At 36.9% G+C, this 24,012-nt stretch overlaps 1 protein-coding gene across 1 annotated transcript in view; it reads left to right on the forward strand.

The window, feature by feature from the left end:
- The window catches only part of LOC141496391 (protein C-mannosyl-transferase DPY19L1), a 125,109-nt gene that overhangs the window by 55,024 nt on the left and 46,073 nt on the right, over nucleotides 1–24,012 (forward strand). Inside the window, exons 8-9 of the mRNA XM_074198922.1 lie at nucleotides 17,310–17,401; nucleotides 21,567–21,666. Coding sequence (XP_074055023.1) covers nucleotides 17,310–17,401; nucleotides 21,567–21,666 — 192 coding nt within the window. The remainder of the gene's footprint in view (nucleotides 1–17,309; nucleotides 17,402–21,566; nucleotides 21,667–24,012) is intronic.

Consider the following 24,012-nt stretch of genomic DNA (forward strand, 5'->3'; position numbering starts at 1 on the left):
TTAAAAAAATGTATCATTAAGGGGTGACTGCGATTACCTAGCTGTGTGGCCTTGGACAAGCCACTTAACCCCATTTGCCTTGCAAAAAAAAGTATTAATAGTATATTTAGAGAAAATAAATATACACAGAGGGGACAGGAATAAAAGAAACTTGAGAGAATGACAAAAAATTAAGAGATGAGAAAAAGTAGTACAATGAGTGCAGAAGAAAGATGTAGACTGGGAAAATTATTTCACATGAAGAGGCACAAAAGATCTATTACAGTGGAGGGGAATATGGGAGGATGGGTGATTACCATCACTCAATCCTTACTCCGATCGACATTGACTCAAAAGAGGGAATAATATACAATGATTTAAATATAGAAATCTATCTTACCCCACAGGGAAGTAGGAGGGGAGGAGATTAAGTAAAGAGGGGGAGGGGTTGGCGACTGACAGAAAGGAGACCAGATCAGGGGAGGTGGTAGTCAGAAGCAAACATTGGTGAAGAAGGAAAGGATGAAAGAGACTAAAACCAGGAGGAAGGATATGATAGAGAGAAATATGTATAACTAGAAATGTGAATGGGATGAATTCTCCCATAGAACAGAAGCAGATAGCAGAGTGCATCAAAAATCAGAATTCTACAATATGTTGTTTACAGGAAACACACTTGAATCAGGGTCACACATATAGAGTAAATAAAGGTAAGGGTCTGGGGCAGAATCTGTTCACCTTAAGTAAAAAAGCAGGGGAGCAATTCTGATTTCAGACAAAGTGAAAGCAAACTTAGACCTAATTAAAATAGATTAGGAAGGAAAATATATCTTACTTAAAGGTACCAGTGATAATGAAGCAGTATCAGTACTAAACTAATATGGAATAAATGGTACAGCATCTAAATTCATTAAAAAGCTTTTATACAAACAATACCAGTGCAGTCAAGATTGAAAGGAAAGCTGGAAAACAATGTTTCTAGTTAAGTGTCTCTGATAAAGGCTTCATTTCTTAAATATATAGAGAACTGAATCAAGATTTTAAGATAAGCCTTTCTCCATTTGATAAATGTTCAAAGAATATGAACAGGCAGTTTTCAGATGAAGAAATCAAAGCTATCTTAAAGGCATATGAAGAAGTGGTCTAAATCACTTTGATTAGAGAAATGCAATTCTAAGGTACCACCTCACACCTATCAGAATGGCTAATGTTACAAAAAAGTAAAAGGATGGTATGGGAGAATGGGGCTACTCAACACATTTTTGGTAAAATTATCCAATTGTTGTGGAAAACAATTTGGACAATACACAACCCTTTTTGGGCACACTAACCTTTCATTCTACAGTTGATACATACTTTATTTCTGCCAGATACATTGTGTAATCAGTTTTAAATATAAATCCAGATAATCCCTCATTGCACTCATTAGTTAAATAAGCTATTAGATCTGACCTTTTGCAGGCCTTTGGACCCATGATTCCATTGAAGTGATTTCCCACCTCTTGAGTTGCTTCGTCTTATGGTTACTTGTATTAATATTTTCTCTCTCTCCACTGGGTTCTCACCTTTTTTTGTTATAAATATCTGAAAGTCTTTCAGTTCATCAACTGTTCATATTTTCCTTTCAGAATTATATTCAATTTTGCTACATAAGTTATTCTTGGATGCAACCCCAGCTCTTTTTGTTCTTTGAAGTTTAATATTCTTTAGAGTAGAAGTGCTAGGTTTTGTGAAAGCCTGACTGTACTTCTGCAATATTAATTTTTTTGGTTGCTTTCGATACTTTTTCCTTAACCTGCAAATTTTGAAACTTGTCTATGACATTCCTGTTAGTTTTTCCTCCCATGATCAGGTGGTGAATGGCAATTTTTTTTCTATTTCTACTTTCCCTTCTTGTTTTAGAATTTCAGGACAATTTTTCTTAATAATTTCTTGTAATGTTTTATTCAGATTCTTTTTAAAAAATATTTTTATTTATTTTTCCAACACCATGCAGTGTTAGTTTTTTCCAGTTGTTTTTTACAAGGAATTGAATTTTACATTTTTCTCCTTTCCTCCCTTCCACTCCCCTGACAGAAAACAATCTAAATAGACTCTTTGTGTATAATTATGCTAAATATTGATCCATATTAATCACGTTGTGAAGGAAGACATTGTTTTTTTAGTTCATAACTTTCAGGTAGTCTGACAATTCTCATATTGCCTCTTCTCTATCTGTTCTCCAAATTGCTTTTTTTTTAAATAAGATGTTTTAGATTCTCTTCTATTTTTCTAGTAGTATTATTTCCTGGTGTCTTCTGACATTATTCAATTCCTTTTGCCTAGTTTTGTATAGTTTCCAAGGAATTATTTTCTTCTTTAAGATTTTATATCTTTTTCTAATTGGTTAACTCTTTTCATAATTTTCTTGAATTGCTTTTATTTTTATTTCTAGTTTTTCCTTGATTTCTCTTGTTAAATTTTTTGAATTCTTTTTAAAGTTCTACCAAGAACAAATAGATCCTTAATAAATAACTTATTGTCCTTTTGTTACAATATAGGAAACAAGAGTTGAATCTTTTAAAATGTTAAATGATCATTGTTAGAGAGTTTTTTAATGATCATTATTAGAGGTTCTTTTTTTAAACTTTAGATTCTTGGAAAATCTATGGAATAGAATGCAGATTTATTTTGATTTTTCACATAAATTGCAAGAATATTTAAGGTCATATTTAGTTTAATATGTGCATATGTTACTTAAGAAAATCCTCTATTTGACAGGGAACATGGAAAAATTCATTCACTTCTCTAGTAGTTCTTTTTTTGCTGTTTTTGCAAGGCAGTGGAGTTAAATGACTTGCCCAAGGTCACACAGCTAGGTAATTATTAAGTGACTGAGGCCAGATTTGAAATCCGGTTGCTCCTGACTCCAGGGCCAGTGCTCTATCCACTGTGCCACCTAGCTGCCCCTCTAACAGTTCTTAATATTTGAAATTGGGATCTTAAAATAGACATTTGCATATTGTAAAATAATTGTAAAATCATCATGGTCTAGTGCAAGGCTGTCCAAAATACAGCCTGTGTGCCACATGTGAGATTTAATTTTCATGAACTAACAAGTGATAATAATTTGCATATTAGATTATTTAATCCATCACTAATAACTAGTCTTGCTGATGTTAATATTCTTTGCTGTTTTTAAGCAGTATTACCGATGGAACATATCACATGGGATTTTCATTCAGTCTGTGGGATGCATTCTATCTGTACAGTGCAGCCTGGTCATATGCACCTACCTTTATTCTTTACTGTTCCACTTTACTGCTTTGGGTTTGCTTTCACGATCCACGCCTTTGCTTGTCATAGTGATGACATGCATTCCCCTACTTTCTAAGAAATTATGAGGCAAACTTTTATATCTAAGAAGCTTGGCCCTGGAGCACTCACATAGCGGGTGTGGCTCTCGAATAATTATTTAACCTAAGGTTGGACAGCCCTGGTCTAGTGGATAGCATATAGGGCTTGGAATGAGGCAAAATAGGATTCCAGGCCTACCTAGGACACGTGTCCCTATATGGGACTAGCCAGTGTTTGACTCTCATTGTGGAATACCTCTCCCTAGAATTTAACTTGTAGTTTGTAGACTGCTTTTTGATTCCTGATAATTGGAGGGACTTCATAATTCCAGTTTTCCTTATGTCACAGAAATGAGGGTTAAGAACCTTTGTTTATATCATTTGTCCCTCTGCATGGACTCTTCAGAGACTCTGAACATTTTACAAATGAACTCCATTGCCCTGATCCATTCTTGTGTGGGAGGTAGTCAGTCAGTGCTACTGTCCCCATTTTGCAGATGCAAACCTTTGACAGTTGAAACTTTGAAAGAGTAAATTGCTGATCCCAAGCCCTGCACAAATTGGAGAATCCTAATCTCTGATTCCCCTCTAATCTCTTCAAACTCCAGTTCTGAAATAGGGAAATAGGATTTCATAGACATGCTTATTTGTCCTGGGGGAGTGGAACAAAGTCCTTCTCTGCCAGCTTGTAGATTCCCTCTTTTCCTTTTTTTTTCAATGCTAGTTTACTCTTAGGATACTCCTAGTATGAATTCTGTCTACTGAGTGTTAGCATAACTGCTCTAAGGTTCTGAGACAAGGAAAGAACAGTACATCATCCAAACTTCTATATTTGAGACATCCTTTGGGCGATTACTTAATGATTTTGGTTTCCCTGATTTTTTTCTTTATATCTTTACATAAAAACTGGTTAGTTAATACTGATAACATCTCATTAGACTCATTCCCTTCGTAATTGGGACATGGCAGGGTTTAATAATTTGTCTGATTCTATAACTTATTTAATGTGGTCACTTATGGGAATGTGCAGAAACTCTGGACACAGACATGAAGGTTCACCCTATTGTGTTCCTACTGCCAGAGTCTTTATCTACCTTCCCAAATGATTCAGGACATTTACCCCTAACATAGGATGAATGAGAGCAAATTCCTGGGAATGCATTGGAAATTTCTTTTCCTGGAATCCATACAGATAGTGTACAGGTTTTTTTTCCCTTAAAAAGATGGTCATTGTGTATGGATTCCTTTCAAGACTGATTTGTTTGTCTCTCCTTCCTTACAAACTGTCTTCTATTCTTTGCATTCAAAAAATGAGGTTTTGGACATCATTATTGCCTCTCTTTATCTCCCTACAACCACAAAAAAAGAATTAAAGGTATTAAAAAGGGAAAAAAACCTTGTTCTAAATCCACATAATCAAGTATAATGAATCTGTCTCAGCACTTTATACCATTCTTTAAAGCAATGTAAAAAGATTTATGGAAAAAAATTATAGTTCCATGCAAAATTCCATACAAAATCTTTTTTTGTATTTTTTATGTGTTCAAGTTCAGATTTTTTTAAAAAAAGATGGCTGTTATGTTTAAATTTACAGCAGATAAACTATATACAGACAATTCTTGTTTTACCTAAATTTACATTATACAAATTCTACTTTATGTAAAGAATTCTGAAAGAACCTGTGTTAACTTTACTGTACAGTATTATGAGCTCTCTCTTTTCCTGCCCTTTAGTTCATTGGTTTGTGGCCTCTCATCTCCTAATATCAACAATAACTAAAAAAGAGATCTTGGCTTTGCTCTGCTCACCTGGCTGTGTGTCTGTCTTCCATCCATCCTGTACTGAATATATGGTTCCTACTCCCACTTGTCACTGGTCCTGTCCTGTCTTTGTCTATCTCTGACCCCCCTGTGTCCACCTCCTGCATGTGCTTCCTTTCTGTTCTTGCTTTTCTGTGCCTGGCCCCTGTATGTCCTTGCACCATATGCCACAGATTTGTGACCCTCTTCTGTTCCACTTATGTAAAGCAAGAAAAATCTGTATCATCAAGATTCCATTGTGATTCAGAAATGAAATCTTGCACTGCTAGTGTTAATCCTAGGGGTTTATCAGAGGATGCAGTGACAGATGAGGTTCTGTCAACACACAGAAGGCATCCAACAACAGGAATGTCCCTCCGGGGTTCCTGGAGCATTGCTTAGCTGCAGCCCAGGGGTGGCCTGTGTATATTCTGCACCCTGTCTTTGGCCACAAGGAATGGGCCTTTTCCAGTAAGAAAGGGGTGAAGCAGAACAAATTTTTAGTGCCCCAACTGCCTGCTGACATGGTGCACATTTGCTGTCTTGAAAATAAACTTGGGCTATTCTGATGCTTTTCTCTGTAGACAGACTCCCATATCCCAGAACACGTGTGCTCCTTATCATCAGAGCAGAGACCATTCTAATCAGTCATTATGAACCAGTAGGTGAGCAGATTGTTTTAGGTCCTGACAACAGCCATGAGAAGTGAAAATCATCATGCGCATTATCAGTAAAAGCAGTGAGGAATGGCTTAAAATGTGGGATTCACTACTTTGCCTCATTTCTGTCAAGTAGAAATGCCTTTAATTATTGAGGTAAGTCTAAAGGTGAGGAAGTCAGAGAATTGTGAAGCCCTTCAATGAAGCAATTAGAAGGAAGAAATCAGAGGCTAAAGAACAGTCTATGCAGTGCCTTATATTACTTATTTTTACATATATATAGGTTTTATATATTACTTATATTATAATAACACACATAGAGATAAAACTAATGAGCAACTGAGCTCAGGCCAAAGAGAATAGTCACCAAGATTATTAAAGTTGAAGTATGACTTTTCTTTTTAAACACCTGAAAGTGACATGTACCATCATTCTAATTGGTGCTTTTATAATAATAGTGCTGCATTCACTTTTTGGGATGGTTTTCTTTAAATTGTGGGGCAGCTTTATATTGAGTATATTTTTGGATATCCTTGTTGAGAAGTGTCTGCTGTTAGGAGAAATATATCAAAATTTTAAAAACTAAAGTAAAACGAAGTGATTTTTCTGACATTAAAATATGTATCTTTATAATGTCAGTTTTCAGATTTTAACAAATAGAAATTGAAAATTAAAACTAAATTTTTTGTTTGTTTTTGATTTAAGTCTTCAGAGAAATATGAAATATAGTTCACCTTTTTCTATATTGATTAAAAAACAGTTTATGTGGGTAGATGGCTCTCTGAAAAGCTGATTTGGATTCTAGGGTATTCCATGAGAAAAAAAAAAAAACTGGGCACCTTTAGATGTTCAAACAAATAGTAGCCTAACTATAAGACTACAAGTCCCAATTATCATAATTTCTTTAGAATCAAGACTCTCAGGGATTTAAAGAGAATTTGAGACTAATGGTGAAGACAAGTAGTGTGCATATTTCTGATTATGAGGAAAAGTATAGTCATAAAAAGTCTACTATTAGCCATGAAATATAAAACGATCTAGAGAAAAGCTTCCATTTTGTTGGATGAATAGAGATCCCTTTATTGAAACAGACAAGAATCAAATGGAATGGGGGGCACCTTTGGGTTTTGATCTGGATTGTGGGAAGTGGGTTACTTACATCATTTGAATCAGTGACTCATTAGAGTATCAAAGGGAATGTCACATAAATGATGAATAGATAAATGCCAATTTCCAGATGTGATTTAGGGCAGTAATAGTAATAACTCAAAAATTTGTTTAGAGCAAAATGGTCAGATATGTGCCCTGCAGCAGCAATACCCCTGAGTGCCCCTAGATTAAATTAGATTAAAATGTAATTAAGAAATATTAAAGTGAACAAAAATATAGTAGAATGTAGATATGTTTTACTATTTAGCCCACAGGGATCTTAATACATTTAGTGGGTCTCATTTACATTTGAATTTGACATCACTGGTCTGGGGCAAAGATTCTTGTAGAGAGTCCTGAACATTAAGCTGAAGAGTTTGAATTTTATCCTGTGGTAACCTGGATCCATGAATTTGGTTTTGAAAACATGTGAATTTTATATTTATATATCAATACAACTGGTTTTCCTTGGAACCCTATGTATTTTATTATATATATTTAAAGAACTTGGTCTAGAATAAATATGCTGCCTGCACTAATATTTTTTCAGATTTTTTGGTTTCTTGATAGGCTTCCATGATGTGTTATTTGATGTTAAAAAAAATATGGTTTCCTGTCTTTGGGATCAGTTTGGAAAAGACGTACTGTACCATTCCTTCATGCAGCAAAACTTCTGAGTTTAGCCCAGTCAGAATGTTTAGCAAAATAACAAAATATAATACTACATAGATAATGTTAATTTGTGGTTTTCAATAGGAACTATACTTCTATTTAAATTTGGCACTTTTAGTCGAGAGGATTACTTTGTTGGATACCTGGTGCTTTTAGTGGACGAAGTGGGGGAAAAAAGAGAACAGGTGAATTTGTAATTTGCTTTGGAGATATAAAAAATAGCAGGAAAACTTAAGATATTAAAAAATTCAACATGGCAAAATGTTATCCCACTTCATCTTCTCCCAAGACATATAACCCTAAGCTAAAACCTGTTTGCTTCAAGATACAAAATGGCTTTAACCCTACCATTCCTTCTTTTGTGGAGCTAACCTCTAATCAGACTGTTTCAGTTTAGAATTTTCAACTTGCAGATAGTAGACTCCTTGTTTCTTTTCTTCTAGTGTAACTACTGTCCATAAACTCTCTATGAAGGGTCCCACTAGTATTCTTTACATCTTCCACTAGATCTTTGACACCATGTAACTGAATGTCAACTGACGCCGTTGCTCTCTCACCTCAAACTCTTGTTACGATTGACTCCCCCATCTGATCCCATATCCCCTGAATAAAGTCTTTTATGCTTCTTTTACACAGTTCGTTGTTGCTATTAAGTGGCAACCCACATAGGCCCACTATCTGCTGCTCTGTTGTCCTTTGGAGCATCTACAAGTTTGATATTTTTCAGATTGTTGGATTTTTTGATAGACATCCTTGCAGCATCACCTGACATGAAAAGTATGCTTTCGTGTTCAAGATCAGCTTGGTATCATCAAAAATACTGTACAGCTTCCTCAAGCAATGTAGCCTGTCCTCTTCTTCCTACTTAGTTTCTGGACTTAGCTCATTGTTTATCTCCTCCCTGCCTAAAATGCAGCACAACAAATAGCTGAATAGTGGAGAAACTATTTAAAAATTTCTATAACAAACACTTTTTTAGCTCTTTAATGATAATGGAATCATCAACACCTCAACACATCCGAATATTACAAACCCTACTGCAAAATGAAAGCTCAAGAAAGCAAAGATGGGAGGAGCAGCCACATTAGACCAAGGTCTATACTGGAGACAACCTAGTTCAGAGGGCAGGGTGGGAACATTTCTCATTCTATCTGAAAGGGGGGAAAGACTAATTGCTTGGACAAAATATAGATTTAATTCTTATAGAATAAGTAATCTAGAGATTTTATAATTTCTTTATAATTATGATTTCTTTATAATTTTTAAATAACATTTTTTGTTTTCATATTACCTGCATTTTCTAATGTGTCTTTCTCTTGCTGTCTAAGAGAGCCATCCCATATAAGAAAGAATTTAAAATGAGAAAATAAAAAGATTTCAGCAGAACCCACTAACATTAAAAAAAAAAACCCTGATTGATATGTATTGGTTGACAGGCATGATTTGCCTTCCATCCCCACCTCATAAAGAAACAATGAGAGATCCCTTTTTACATCTGTTTTTGGGAGACAACTTTAGTTATTATAATTTTGCAACATTCAGTTTCAGTGTGTTTTTCTTTCTGTTTAAATTGTTCTAGTCACTGTTTTTGCTGTTTTCTTGCTTAGGTTCACTTTGCATAATATGGAACTCTTCCCATGCTCTTCTTAGTCATTGTGATCATTGTTTCTCGCAGTGCATTGACATTCTATTTTGTTCATATATCACAAAAAAACAATTCCCCAGATGATGAAAATTTACTCCCCCCTCCCCAATTGTTTTGCTATTTCCTCATTTGCATTGTGGTATTTTAAGAATCTTATGTCAATGACCCCCGTGGGGCATTATATCTAGCAGTTAGATCAAATTGGGTAAAAAGGTATGGTCATTTTGAATACTTTATTTTCAGATTCCAAATAACTTTCAAGAATTTTTATGCAAATTCAGAAAGCAATTCATTAATGTTCCAGTTTTTCTGCAAATTCTCCAACATCGATTATTCAAATCTTTTTCATCTTTTCTAATCTGCTGGGAGTAAGATGAAACCTCAGTTATTTTGTTTTGCATTTCTCTTATCATTAGTTATTTGTCATTCTTTCATATATGATTGTCAGTAGCTTGCATTTCTTCTTCTGAGAACTTTTCCTATCTTTTGATCTCTTATTTTGAGAAAAAGACTTTTTGTTTCAAATATTTCTGTTAGTTGTCAGTATGTCTCAGGTATTAGAGATATTTGACACAAAAATTTTTCCCCAGTTGATTGCATCCCTTTTTATCTTAGTGGCATTAATTTTGTGCATGCAAAAACTTTTCAGTTCCATGTATCTATAAAATCTTTATGAAATATTAAACTTTATGAGAATATCAAAGAAATGAAAGAAGACTTTAAAAATATATAAAGCAGACCACATTTTTATAGCCATACTATTGATTCATTGATGCAGAAATTAGGAGACCCATTGTGTTTATTGTTATCTGTAAAGAGCATTTGATTTAATAGAAAGAAACACTTCCTTCACCAAATAGAGCATCCATCACAGGTGCTTCTATTCCCACCAACCACACTACTCTAATATCATCCAGCCTCTGCTATTAGGACTTTTGGACTTCTGGCACTTCTTGTTCTCTCAAACCCACATCAGATTGACATGTCCATTTCAATACTCACTTATCTGAACTCAGGATAAAAAGACACAAAGAGACACAGTTGACCATGTGCTATAGCTCTCCTGACTGAATGGAAGGTAGGGAAACTACTCTTCCCCCAGCCTGGCTGTCGGCCAGCTCAAGGTAGTCCCATGTCCTTGTAGCTTAAAAGGAAAGAAAGCAAATGGGGCAGGTTGTCCATTTGACATTTTTCAGCTCATTTGGTCTCCTTGTGACAATTGGTTTATACCAGTTAAATTTCTACGTATAAGTATTGAAATTGAAATTAATATTATTAAATTTTTTTTATTTATTTAAGGCAGTGGGGTTAAGTGATGTGCCCAAGGTCATCCAGCTAGGCAATTATTAAGTGTCTGAGACTGGCTTTCAACTCAGCTACTCCTGACTCGAGGGCCAGTGCTCTATCCACTGCACCACCTAGCTGCCCCTGAAATTAATATTTTATATCATCCATATTCCATTTTCAAGATCAATAATTTAAATAGATTAAGTTGGAGTTGTTTCAATTGCATTTGTTGAATTAGCTTTTATTAAGTGCTTCTGATTTGTCATAGGTTCTGAGGATACAAATACAAGTAGGAGACAATGTCTGCCTTCAAGAAGCTTACAATCAACTACGAGGATCCTGCATGGTCATAGAATGGTGCTTATAGAACATATACACAGTTATTGAGGAGGGAGGTTGACTAGCAGTCAGGGGAATCAGAAAAGATCTTTTAAGAGGCAATATGGCGAAAACAGATGGTATGGAAAGCAGCACCAGACTGGGTTGGCTAGGATGTAGGGTTTGTGAAGGAGTGTAATGTGTAATCAGCCTGAAAGATAGACTAGAGCTGAAGAGCTTTAAATGCCAAAAAAGAATTGCTTATCTCTTTGTCCTTTTTAATCCTCCAGCTTTGCATTAGTTTTGTTATACAAAGATCTCTCAGGTGATTGTACTGAGAACTGATTTAGAATGATACCCATGTCAATAACAAGTCACTTACTGTCTGTTAAAAATAATCAGTTTTCTTTTTGAGATATTATTCTATGATCTCTATGTCCAGCACCTAAGGATTTTTTTTTTCTGAAAGTATTCATATATAGTTGTGAGACATGGGAACTTCTGTGCTCTATTCTCCATGCCTTCAACCTCTCTCCCAAGCAATATTTTTCTTCATTTACCCCATTCCCTCCTTTGCAATAAAATGACCAAGTATTAGTGTAATTTGTAAGGCCTTTCCCTCTTTCACTGCAACACATAGTGCATAGCTTAAAATTATTTTTCATGGTCTTTTTGCAAATATTTATTGTGAGTATCACAATGCAAGCTGATCAAATATACCATTAAATTTTATTTCTTGGTACATGTGAATGCATGATCAACCAATTTCTTTAATTTCCTTATTTGTCTCTTAAGAGTCATCTGGGATCCAGCCTTCCATTTAGCTGAAACTTTTTTCTTTCTTTTATTCATAGTGAGATTGTCAGTGGTATAATTCAGTTCCTCATATATTGAATGTCTTATTTTTTTTAATTGGCCTGTTCATAGGTGAGGCCTTTCAGAATGTTTTTTTTTTTAATTTTTGCAAGACAAAGGGGTTAAAGTGACTTGCCCTAAGCCACATAGCTAGGTAATCATTAAGTGTGTGAGACTGGATTTGAACTCAGGTCCTTCTGACTCCCGGGCTAGTGCTCTATCTACTGTGTCACCTACGCTGCTTAACAGAATGTTTTTAAAAGCATAAAATAAAATAGAATCACAAAGGAATCCAATTAGGTTGAAATACTATTACTACTATTAGCTATTATAAAAAGGAAATTAAGGACTTCTAGTTAAGGACTCTTGCAGTCTCCTAATATGATATTGGAAAAAGATCTCATATTTAAAGAACCAGTGTTAGTGTTTTAAGGTTAGTTAATTAGTTAATATTAGGGAATGTTTTTAGTTGACTTAAAAAATTGAGATCTGGGTATTAACTCTCATTCTATCAGTGACTACAGAAAGGGAAGGGGACTACCAAGGAGTGAGGGCTGTTTGGTATTATTGTTTCATGAGTTGCCATGGCTAAAGAATTCCTCCCTAAGTTATAGGTCTCCTGGGAGTGAGTCTTCAGATGTAGTCTGGTGCTCAGAAGACTCAATCTGTTACAAAGAGGGTATTTGGAATTTTGTCACTTAAATAGAGACTGCCAGGGCTTCTGCTTGCTGACCTTTGAGAATCCATAGTCAACCTCAGGCTACAGGGTGATAGCAGAGTAGGACTTTGAGGAAGGCCAATTTTAATAGACCTTAGATATTGTCAGATTTAAGGGAGATCAACTCTTGATTTTCATTTTATTCACATTCAAATTTTTTTTTTAATCTTTAAATTTCTATGTGTCCCATGACTTTATTAGCATTACTTTCTTTGGGATGACTGAGGAAAGCTTTACTGGGATGATTGATTGCTTATTAGCATCCAGATGTCATAGATTCATAGAATTTCATAATTGAAAATGTTTTAGCAAAACAAGGCTCCATTCTGATGTTCTTAATAAGTGATGAGCTGCTCTTTGTTTCAAGAACTTTGCTGAACAAAGTGCATGACCTTCAGGAGCAGTCCAGGCTGAAGATGGATGATTTTCATCTAGAGAAATTGTCTCCTTGTATTATTCCAAAGTTGTTTCCCTTCAGCTTCCCACTAGTGTTCCTTCTCAGCACTTCAGTGACCAAGCAGAATAAGTCTAAGGAGTCTGCCACATGACAGCTCTTCAGATTGCTGAAGGAGCATTTCTTCCTCTCTCCCCCGTCTTTTCTTTTCTAAGCTAAGTGTCTCTAGCTCTCTCGCTCAATCATCATATGCTGTCTTCAGGCCATTCACCATTCTGAGTGAACCTTCTTTTTGAACACTTTCCAGATTATCAGCATCTCTTCTCAAAGAACTGTGAACAGAGTCCAGTTCAGTCTCCATGCTCCTGATCACCTTGTCTCTCTAACTGCAGTTTTAGATCACATTAGCTTTTTATCTACTCTTAACCCAAGTTTCATTTATTTTTCTATTATAAGCTCAAAGCTTTTTCTGATAAATTCTAGTCTAGTCTCACATCCCCTCTCTTATTCTTGTGAAGATGATTATTTCAAATCCAAGTAGAAGTCAATACTATTACCACTATGATATCTGTCTTTGAACCCTCAGCATTCTGTCCTGTCAAAATCCTTTTATATCTTGTCATCTAGCTTGTCAGCCAACCTTTTTAGTTTTTGTGATACCCAAAAATTTGTTAAACATGTCCTCTGTGCATTTTATCTCAGTCATTGATAACAATTTGAAATTGCTGAATGCTTAGAAGAGAACCTTGGGGCATCTGCTAGAAATCTCCTTCTTAGCTTACATGAAACCATTCATGGCTCAGGACTTTGGACTCAGTCACTCAACCAGTTTAAAAGTTTTATACTTAATTGTAAATAGGCCACTACAAAAGTCTCAAACATATCCTCAAAATAGTATCAGGGAGAATCTGCACTTCATTGCAAGTGAGCTTGGCCAATAGGCTCAGAGGAATTGGTGAATAGTCAAAGCTGGTAAGTTCTTAATGAGGCACTTATATCCTGAACTGATCTTAATGTGAGTGAACTGCTGTCTTTCAGGGACATGTATTGAGGATATGTGTGATAAAGAGCCTCACTCCCAAGAGTCGTCAGGCCTGAGGGTTGCTTACCCACAAAGGATATAGATAGATTATTGCTATATGTTTAGTTATTAAAATATAGCTATATAAATCTCCAATATGTCTATGTATGAATATGGGTGTGTGTGTGTGTGTGTGTGTGTGTGTGTGTGTGTGTGTGTATAAACATTTGACATCACCTTCTAATCCAATAACAACTGTCAAGAAGGAAATCGTATTTGGCATGACCTCTTTTTAATGAAGCTATATAGGTATTTTGTGATCCTTTCTGTTCTAGGAAAAATGCCAAGAATAAAACAGAGGTTTGTATACAACATATGTAGCTCTGACCAAGGCCTTTGATGCTGTCAGTCAGGAAGATTTATGGAAAATTATGTCAAAATTTGGTTGTCCGGAGAAGTTCATCAGTATCGTACATCAAATTCATGACGGTGTGCATGCCTAGGTTCTGTATAGTGAACGATGCTCCCAAGATTTCCCAGTCACCAGTGGAGTGAAACAAGAATGTGTCCTTGTTCCCATACGTTTTAGCATGATGTTTTCAACTATGTTATTAAATGCCTTCACTGAGGTTGAATATGGCCTCAAGGTTGGCTATGGCACTGATGATAAATTTTTCAGCTTGAAGAGGCTATAAGCCAAGACCAAAGTGGAGAGGGTATTGGTGCAGATGATGGTACCCTCAGTGCACCCTCTGAAGCTAAGATGCAACAAAGTATGGATTGACTCTCTTATGCTTGTGCTTATTTTGGTCTAACAATGAACACCAAGACAACCCAGGTGATCCATCTCAACCCTACCCCATCCATATGTGAAACCATTAATGACGGCAAATGGAGAAGTTTTGAGGACTGTGGATGAGTTCACTTATCTTGGAAGTGTTCTTTCCAAGGAGGTCCACATTGACAATGAGGTTAATGCTTGCTTTGCCTGAGCTAGTATTTGCCAGAGCTCAGTATTTGGGAAATTTCAAAAGAACATATGGGAGAGAAAAGGTATTAAGATTGACTACCAAAGTGATCTCATTGCTATATGCTTGTGAAACCTGGACAGTCCACCAGCACCATGCCAGAAAACTGAATCCCTTTCATTTAAAAAGATTCTGAAGATCACCTGGCAGAAGATACCAGACACTGAGGTCCTTTCTCGAGTTAAACTGCCTAGCATTCCAACATGACTACAAAGAGTGTGACTATGATGGACTGGACATGTTGTTAGAATGCCAGTTGAACATTTGTCAAAAAACTATTCTATGGAGAACTCACTCAGGGCAAGCACTCACAAGGGGGTCAGAAGAAGTGATTCTGGGACATCCTGAAGGTCTCTCTTAAGAACTTTGTAATTGATTGTGCAACATAGGAGACACTGGCATAGAGTCACCCAGCATGCAGTATAAGATCAATCTGGACATATGAGTTGGAGCCAGTTTAGGAGGGGCTTTAAAGTCAGAGAGAGGAGCTTGTGGGTTTTTTTTTTTTTTTTTTTTTTTTGTGCTAACAGCATAGTGAACCACTGAAGCTTCTTGAGAGGGTGTTGAGCTCTATGAGAAGGGAAGAACTGAAGTAGCTCAAAGGAAACAAGACAGATGTAACCACCCCAGGTGTTCATGTGAACTATTTGTGCCCGGCCTGTGGTAGAGCATTCTGAGCTTGTATTGGTCCCATCAGCCACAGCTGGACACACTGTCATTCGTCTCAAACATAGTGATGATATTTTGATCTTCAGTAATGGACAAGAACCAACCAGATATGTAATAACCATTCCCTTAATAATAAATTTGAGAATATTTGGTAGAAATTCCCATTAAATCCACTGACTGGTTTTTAGGTATGATTCTATTCCAACTTCAAAGAAAATTTGGACAGCATCCCCCCTTTGTCTTAGAATCCTTGTTAGGGGATCTTTGTCTTAGAATTCCTTGTTAGAATCCATTCCATCTCTGGCCAGGAACCTGCCATTTCTATATTTAAGCCATTCTCCAGAATCCCAAAAGAATTCTTAGAAACCATCATTTTAGCCAGCTATTGTTTACTTATTAGCCCTTCTGAAGTCCTTGCCTCTGCTTGATAGAAGTGATGAAAACACTGGCCCTGATCTTCTCTAGCTCCTGGATATGACTTCCTAATTCTGAGTAGTGCATTTTCGATCCCTTCTGGCAGTATCCTTTGTGGGTCACCAAAGGTAGGAAGCGGCCCCCCACCCCTAGTCCTGACAAACCTTGGGAGGGAGACCCTTGATCACATGGAACTCGAAACATGTCCCTCTTGATATTGTCAGTTCAGGAAATAATTGCCTCAGTGGGAGCATAGCAGCCTCAATTCGCCTCTTCTTCAGAGCTTACTGGCTGACCTCTCACCTGCCAGCATGGGCAGATGGCTCCACGTTTTTCATTCCCTGGAATTCATGTAGGCATTTTGCTCTCAAACAGTGCCTCTCTCCCTTCTCTTTAGAATAAACTTCATCTTTATTACTTAACTCTCAGTTTTCTGTGATGATTCTTTTTCTCTGTGGTCTTACTTTTTTGACCCTCCAGATGATTCCCTTTCTATTTTCTTCATTTTAATTTTTTACTTTTCTTCTTATTTTTGCATTTTAGTGAAAAAGTTCATTAAATAGTCTGCAGAATGTAATGGCCATCCCTTTCCTCTCTCTCCTATAAGAAGAGACAGCCTGGATGATTAAACGTGGTTAGCTTGTTTTGCTGTAGAAAGCCCAGTCATCTCCAGCTCTTTACAGCTCACTACAAATTTTTCTCTGCTCTCCTTACATGTTAGAAGTGAGATTGTCTTCCTTGCTAGTGACTTTTGGGGCCAATTCCCTTTTAGAATTGCCACGGCAAGCTTACCTTTGACATTGTGGGTATGGGGACATCCTCCAACTCAGGAACAGCCCGAGAGATATACTCCATTTCCTTCTCATTTAAAATTGAATGGGCAAGAAAAGATGAAATTAATGCTTAAAACGAGGTCTACAAAATTACCTGTAGATTTCTTTTGTCCCTATTCTCCACTCCCACAGACCATAATTTCTGATAGGTAAGTCTAAAATTCCAGTGAGAGAAGAGGTAACAAAAGAGCTCATTTAAAATAGGCTGCTTCATATGGCAGACTTTAAATTTCACTATAAAGCTTTCCTAGCAGGGGAACATTGTTCTTTATTTTATCACATATCCTAAAAGCTTACTTTCTGTTCTTAAGGTCAGAATTCCATTTAAGACCTTGAGAGCTGTATGTTGGTATCATTGGTAATTTCAGTGATGCTGTTTGGGAGAAAAAGTAAAACACTTCGTTTGTAACTTTTGTAAATAATTCATAAATAACACTCTTGTTTGATTTGTATCCACGATTAGCCATTTTCATTGAGTACCTATTGCCATCCAGAAAGTTTAATACTTGGTCCTAAGTGCATTTTTATTTTCAGTGTACACGCGTGATGTGGACCCCTCCTCTCCGTGAAAGTTTCTCATACCCATTCCTTGTACTTCAAATGTGGCTTGTGACTCATATTCTCAGGTAATGTTGATTTATCCTTGATTATTTGTATTAGATAATTTAAAATTTCACTTATTTAGCATGTATAAGAAACAAATTAGATTATTTTATCTGTATTCATTTATGTATTAAACATTTATTAGACATCTACTAGGGATTCTTTTATATCTTCTACATAGAAAGAAAAAAGCAAAATAATCTGTACTCTCATGGAATTTGTTATCTACTCTGATGCCCTGACCCACACAAAATGAAGTCAATATAAATTACATACCATGTAACTTTGGTGGCATAGGGGAAATGAAACTAATGCCTTATGGGGAAGTTGGCCTTTAAGGAGATCCAGAGAATGCAGGAGACAGAGATGAGAAGGGGAAAGCATTATAAACAAGGGTGATTGCCTGTGCCAGTATGGAACTGGGGGTGGGGCAGAGTAGGGAACAGTGGACTGAGCATTTTGTAACCTAGATGCTGTATAAGATCAATCTGGATATTTGATTTGGAGCCAGTTTATGAGGGGCTTCAAGGTCAGAGAGAGGAGTTTGTGTTGTTTTTTTTCTTTTTTGTGCTAACAGCAGTAGTGAACCACTGAAGCTTCTTGAGAGGCAGAGGGAGACAGACTTGTGTAGTGAGAATCACTGCTGTGGAGGGGATTGTTCACAAAAGGAAATCTAGGAAGACCAATTTTAAAAACAATTTATTTTTGAATTAAATTGTATACTGCCCTTGGAAGGTAATAAAGGACTAGCCTATGGGAAAAAGGTAGATGTAAATATGTGAAAGTAGAATTGGGAAGGCCTGACGGTTGAATTGATGTGGGCAGCAAATGAAATAGAAGCATTCATAAGGTATGTGGAAGGATATCCTGGATCTTGAGCTCAAGGTATTAGAAAGAGGGTTGGATTTAGTGAGAAAGATCATGAGATTCCTTTTCATGAGATTCCTTTTATTGTGAATTTGATAAGCCTTTAGGTCATCTGGGAAGAAGTATCAAATAGGGAATTGGTCACATGGAACCTGAACTTAGGAACAAGATGAGGCCTGGACAAATAGGGAAATTTGGAAATCTTATACTTAAAGATGATAATTAACCCATACTAGCTCCTTTCTGTTGCTGATGAGTTCCCTCTAGGACCTCCAGTTTGGGGAGGAGCCCCAGCTGGTCAACCTCATTCCTCTCTAGTCTGTGTGTTACAGACTGTACTATCATGTCTCAACCGTAGTTTCTTCCTGAAAACCTTTCTTAGTGCCTGTGGCCCTCTTATTCCCTTATTCCATTGGCGAATTCCTTTTCGGAGGTCTAGTAGTAGGATTGACTTGATATAGTAAGAACCCAAAGTCCACTAGAAAGGGGTTAGGAGTTGGGTTGAAGATCTCGAATGATCCAGGCACTGGACATATTGAGAACAGAGAGAGAATAAACAAGCTGTTAGATAACAAGAACTGTCAAAATCTGGATTGGGTGAAAAACCTGTATTATATGAATCTCTTAAGGAAGGGAAGTTGGTGAATGATGGCAGTATAGAAGTCTGGAAATGATGATGGGAATATTCTAGATTTTCCACCAAAGGCATTGAATTGGCGGGTTTGAGAGAAAAGGCACCCAGACCTGGAAATAGCAGTGAGGATCACAGTGTGGTCAAGAAAGAGCTCCATATCCTTGAACTTCAGAAGATGGAAAAAAAGAGGAAGTGATATTAGGTGAGGATGTTTGTTAGTTATGGTCCAGATGTAGCAGAGAGCACAGCGGCTGGAGAATCTGGAGTGAGATGGTCTTGGGGATAGGCCTAACAGAGACAAAGAGTCAGGACCAGACAACTGGAGTTTGACCTTCAGCAGGTTGGGGTTCACCTTCACAGGGATGCAGAAGGTTGAGGAGTGGAAGTAACTCCATTTAGGTCTTCAAGGGTCCTATGCATTTCCTCCTGTGCTTTGGCTTTCCTTTGTCTGATCTCCTGTTTATATCATTCATTTGGCATTGAATATTTTTTATATTTTATATATACATATTTGGTCTTTTCATCCAAATTGAAGTTGAGGGAGGAAACTGGGTCTTAGACCTCTTTTTTACCACCTGCACGTTGACAATATTTTTGGATGATTTATAACAAAATGATTCCTTAAGGGCTCTCTTCCAACAAGATATCTACCATCTAAAAGCCCTTCCTCCTAATTCTCTTGCCATCCCTCTCTTGATGATTTCTAATTCACCCTGTGCATAGTTTATTTTATACAGGTATCTTCCCCCATTAGATTATGAGCTCCCATTTTTTTTGCCTCTTTTTGTATCCTCAGCACTTAACACTATATCTGACTCATAGTAAGTACTTAATAAAGATTGTTTGACTAATAGACAATCAAAATATTTAAAAAGATAATCAATGAATTAAAATGATTTATTGAACGCTCCTAAGTGTCAGGAGATACAAATAGGAAAAAGCAAGTGTGTCCTTGCTCTCAGGAGAACAAGACTTGTATGAAAATTCATATGCAGTGGATTGGCAGGACTGGGACAAGTCCTGCTGGTCTTTTATCTTAACAGAATTAAAATCGTAGACTCGTGATTCTTCCAAGAGGTGTGGACTGCCATGAGTTTATCCAGTGGCTCTCAATGTCACTTGACTTAGAGAACAGTGAGATTCACAGTCTCATGGCATGGAGGAGGTCCAATTTAGAATCTTAGTTGAAGGCTACCTAGGAATGACGAGGCTCTCCAAATCCTCCTGTGGACAGATGGCATTTTTCAAATTGCCATTCCTGGAAGAGATTACTCAAAAAGCTGTGGTCCATCCATTCACCTAGGAAAAATCAAGTAGAAGAATATTTATTTATTGCCAAGATTATGATGTAGAATTGGATGAGCAACCTATTGAGTTTGCCCATCAGTATGTTTAGCTAGGATAGAGATGCACATGGGTGAGTTGAGCTCACAGTTAAACAGGAAGAGAAAATGGACTCGATTGCTTTTAAGAGGTTGTAAAATTTCTTTTAATGACTTCAGATTTCTCTCATCACTACAGAACCAACTTCTAAATATTATTATTCTACTCCTGTTATTATATGACTGGGAGACATGGAACAAACCAGTCTCTTGGGAACTGAAATTATTATCTCACAAGGGGAACTGGAAAGGTGTGCAATAAATGTGAGCAGATTGCAACATACAATTAATGACTGTTACAGTAGGAATAAAGATTGTATCAGGAAAATGTATAATAAAATGAGAAGATGGACTGGTCATGTTGTAAGGATTAGGGATAAGAGGTAAGCTGTCTAAGCGCTCTACTAGTTTCTTCACATCATTAGGAGAAAGTCAGAAAGTCTTCCAGGATGTTGGGAGGATCCCTTGTGGGGGACCTTGTCAGAGGACATGTGTCCGTAGGATTGGCAATCATGAATAAGTTCTATCAGTGGAGGAAGTATCTAAATCTTTAAGACAGTAGAACCATTTGAATATTTGGCATAGTAAATCCAGTAAAATATGAAATAATTCATGTATATTTCACCTTCTTAAAATAATCCAAATTCTTTTATGTTAGTGGGAAGCAGTGTATAGAGTACAAGGCCTGGAGTCATATTCCTGAGTTCAAATCTGACTTCACTTACCTCTGTGACTCTGGCCAAATCATTTACCCCTGTTTGCCTCAGTTTCCTCATCTGTAAAATGAACTGGAGAAGAAAATGGCAAACCACTCTAATATGTTTGCCAAGAAAAACCCAAATAGGGTCATGAAGAGTCCAAATAGAGTCATGAAGAGTCCAACAAAACTAAAATAAGCAAGCAAGTTAGGTGGCAAAATGGGCCAGACCTAGTGCCCAGAAGACCTGAATTCAAATCTGGTCCCAGGAACTTCTTTGTTATGTGACCTTTGGCAAGTCACTTAACGCTCTTTGTCCCAGTTTCTTCATCTATCCAATGAACTGGAGAAGGAAATGGCAAACCATTCCAGTATTTTTACCAATAAAACTTCAAATGGGATCATGGAGACTTGGACATAACTGAAACAACTGAATACCACCACCAATAGCAAAGTTCATTTTTATACTTATATTCCATTAATGCATCTAGTTTAAAATATGACTGCATAAGATTGTGTGATTTTTTTTATCAGGGTGGGGGAATTGTCTGGCTCAATGTGTTTTATAATTTTGTAATTAAACTCATTTTCATTTTATCTTTTTCTAGGGCTACGAATGTTTATAGAGGAAGCTTGATTGCACTCTGTATTTCAAATATATTTTTCATGCTTCCTTGGCAGTTTGCTCAGTTTGTCCTTCTCACTCAGGTATGCAAATTTTTTAAAAAACATGAATTATCTACATTTTTGTCTTGTAAGCTATCATCAATTACAGTTTAATTTTCTATAATTGTGGGTGCTAAAATTATCAGACCAAACTCTGATGGCTAATAATCCATTATTTCATTGGACAAGATGATTTCTAAGATTCTGCATATTCTGAGTCTGAGCTGGTGTGGGTCCTCTTCCAGTAATGGAATGCACAGCCCTTCCCCAACTTCTCTCCAGAGCTCTTCTCTCTGCTCTACACTTGGTCTTCCATAAAGGACATGCCTGAGAGGCAGATTCTTTTGCAGGTTTTGAGGATGGCAATGTAGTATTTCTGCTCTCTGTCTAGTCATAGTTTCTTATTCTTACCATTTGATTGACTGACTTTCTGCTCAGAATCTTCAGATCCTGGGGGACCATTGAGAATATTCTGCAGTCATCTTAGATCTGCCACATATCTTCCGGTTGTCCTTAGATTCACTTTGACCCCTCTGAGATCATAGTGTTGCATTGATAGGCAGCTATAGAGTAGGACAGGAAGAGCAGCAGCTGTCACGTGGATTTTTGAAGGTTAAACAGTGGTGAATTGTTGAGAGCCTTGCCCGGTTTCTCAAATGGCCATCCAGCCATCTCATCTCCCTACTGCGTTTGGTCCAGATCCAGTATTCATAGACTTGCCTTTCACTGCATATCAATGTCTGGCCAAATCTTCTTCTTTTTAAATCCATAAGCATTTTTTCAGAGTTGATTAATTGCTTTCCCTTTTCTATGAGTTTTATTGATGAGACTTTGTGGAGACTAATTCATTTAACAAGATATCGGCCCGTGGCATAGATTGTTGGAATAAAAACTACTTAGATATGCTCTTATTTGACTAATGTGTTTTCTAGAGGCCAGCATGCTTTTTCTAGTCCAGAGAATACTTGATCTGAAGTTAGTGGACATATGCTCTGACCTGGTTATTTAATCTTTCTGAGCCTCAGTTTCTTCCTATGTAAAATGAGAATTACTCATTTAGTGTATTATCTAATGAACTCAGCAATGTGCTGATTAGATCCTCTACAAATCTGTGTCATTATTCTCACATTCTGCCTCTCTTTGACGAATGTGCTCTCCCACTTTCTTACCAACCTTGTTCTTCCTCTAGCCTCTCTCACTGCAGTCTTCTCTGCTAAGCACCTTGCCTTGTACCTCCCTAAACAGACTGAGACTGTCTTTTGAGTGTCCCTCTTCTTCCTCCATCTCCTTCACTGCAGCTTTTGAAAGAGATGGTCCTTCTCCTCACCCAGGACAGCATTCTTAATTCCCATCCCATCTTTTCTAACAGATATCTTCATTGTCATTCTTAGTCTCTTCTCTTCCATCTCTTCCTCTCACTGGCTCCTTTTGTGTACCTTCCAAGCATGCCCATATCACCTTCCTCCTTTGATCTACCTGTGCTGGTTCCCATATTACCTCTCTCCTTCTCTTCTTCACTAAATTCCTCAAGAAATCTGTCCATACTCACTGCCTCCACTTCCCTTCTTTCATTTCTCAAGTCATTGTGTTGTGATCTCAAACCTCATTACTCAATTGAAATTCAGAGTTACCAGTGATATTTTAATTGCCATTTCTCAGTGCTCATCCTTTTTGACCTTTGTGCAGTCTTAGATACTGTTGATTCTCTCCTCCTAAAGGCTTCTTCCCTGTTTCTGCGATGCTCTTCTTCCTCACCTCCTCTCTAGTTCCCTGGCTTCCTTTTTTGCCATCTTGTGTGGAAGGTCTTTCCCAGGCCATTTCATTAGATGAGTGAACTTGTTGCTATTTTGATGTTAAAATCTGAATTGACTGAAAGAAATATTATACTAGAAGAATCACTGTATTATAATTTAGCTGTTTTAAATGTTTCCAAAGTTAGCACAGAAGGAGGGGTATTAAAAACACTATCACAAAAGCCTTTAGGAGGAGTCAGTATTCTTTCCCAAGCCCTGCTAGTGTATTCCCTCAGAGGAAAACTTCCATCTACCCCGTCTATATCTTGTATGATCCTTTCTAGTTTGATGTTATAAATTGTGAGCTCCCAGAGTGCAGAGATACACACACAAACACACATTTAGATAGGTGGGTGGATGGACGGATGGATGAGTGAATGTGATGAGTTTGTTGTTTTGTTTTGTTTGCTTTTCTTTGTATCCCTTGCACTTATAGTTAAGACTTAATGGATTTTTGGTAATCCATGTGTTGACAATCTTACTGGCTAGGCTGGAATTACAAAAAGGAAAAATGACATAAGCCCCACACTAGAGGAGTTTACTATTGACTAAGGAATTGACAAGATAGGGTATGGCCAGTAAAGGACAGAGCAGT

Source organism: Macrotis lagotis, chromosome 8 (assembly GCF_037893015.1).
Source record: "Macrotis lagotis isolate mMagLag1 chromosome 8, bilby.v1.9.chrom.fasta, whole genome shotgun sequence".
Lineage (NCBI taxonomy): Eukaryota > Metazoa > Chordata > Mammalia > Peramelemorphia > Peramelidae > Macrotis > Macrotis lagotis.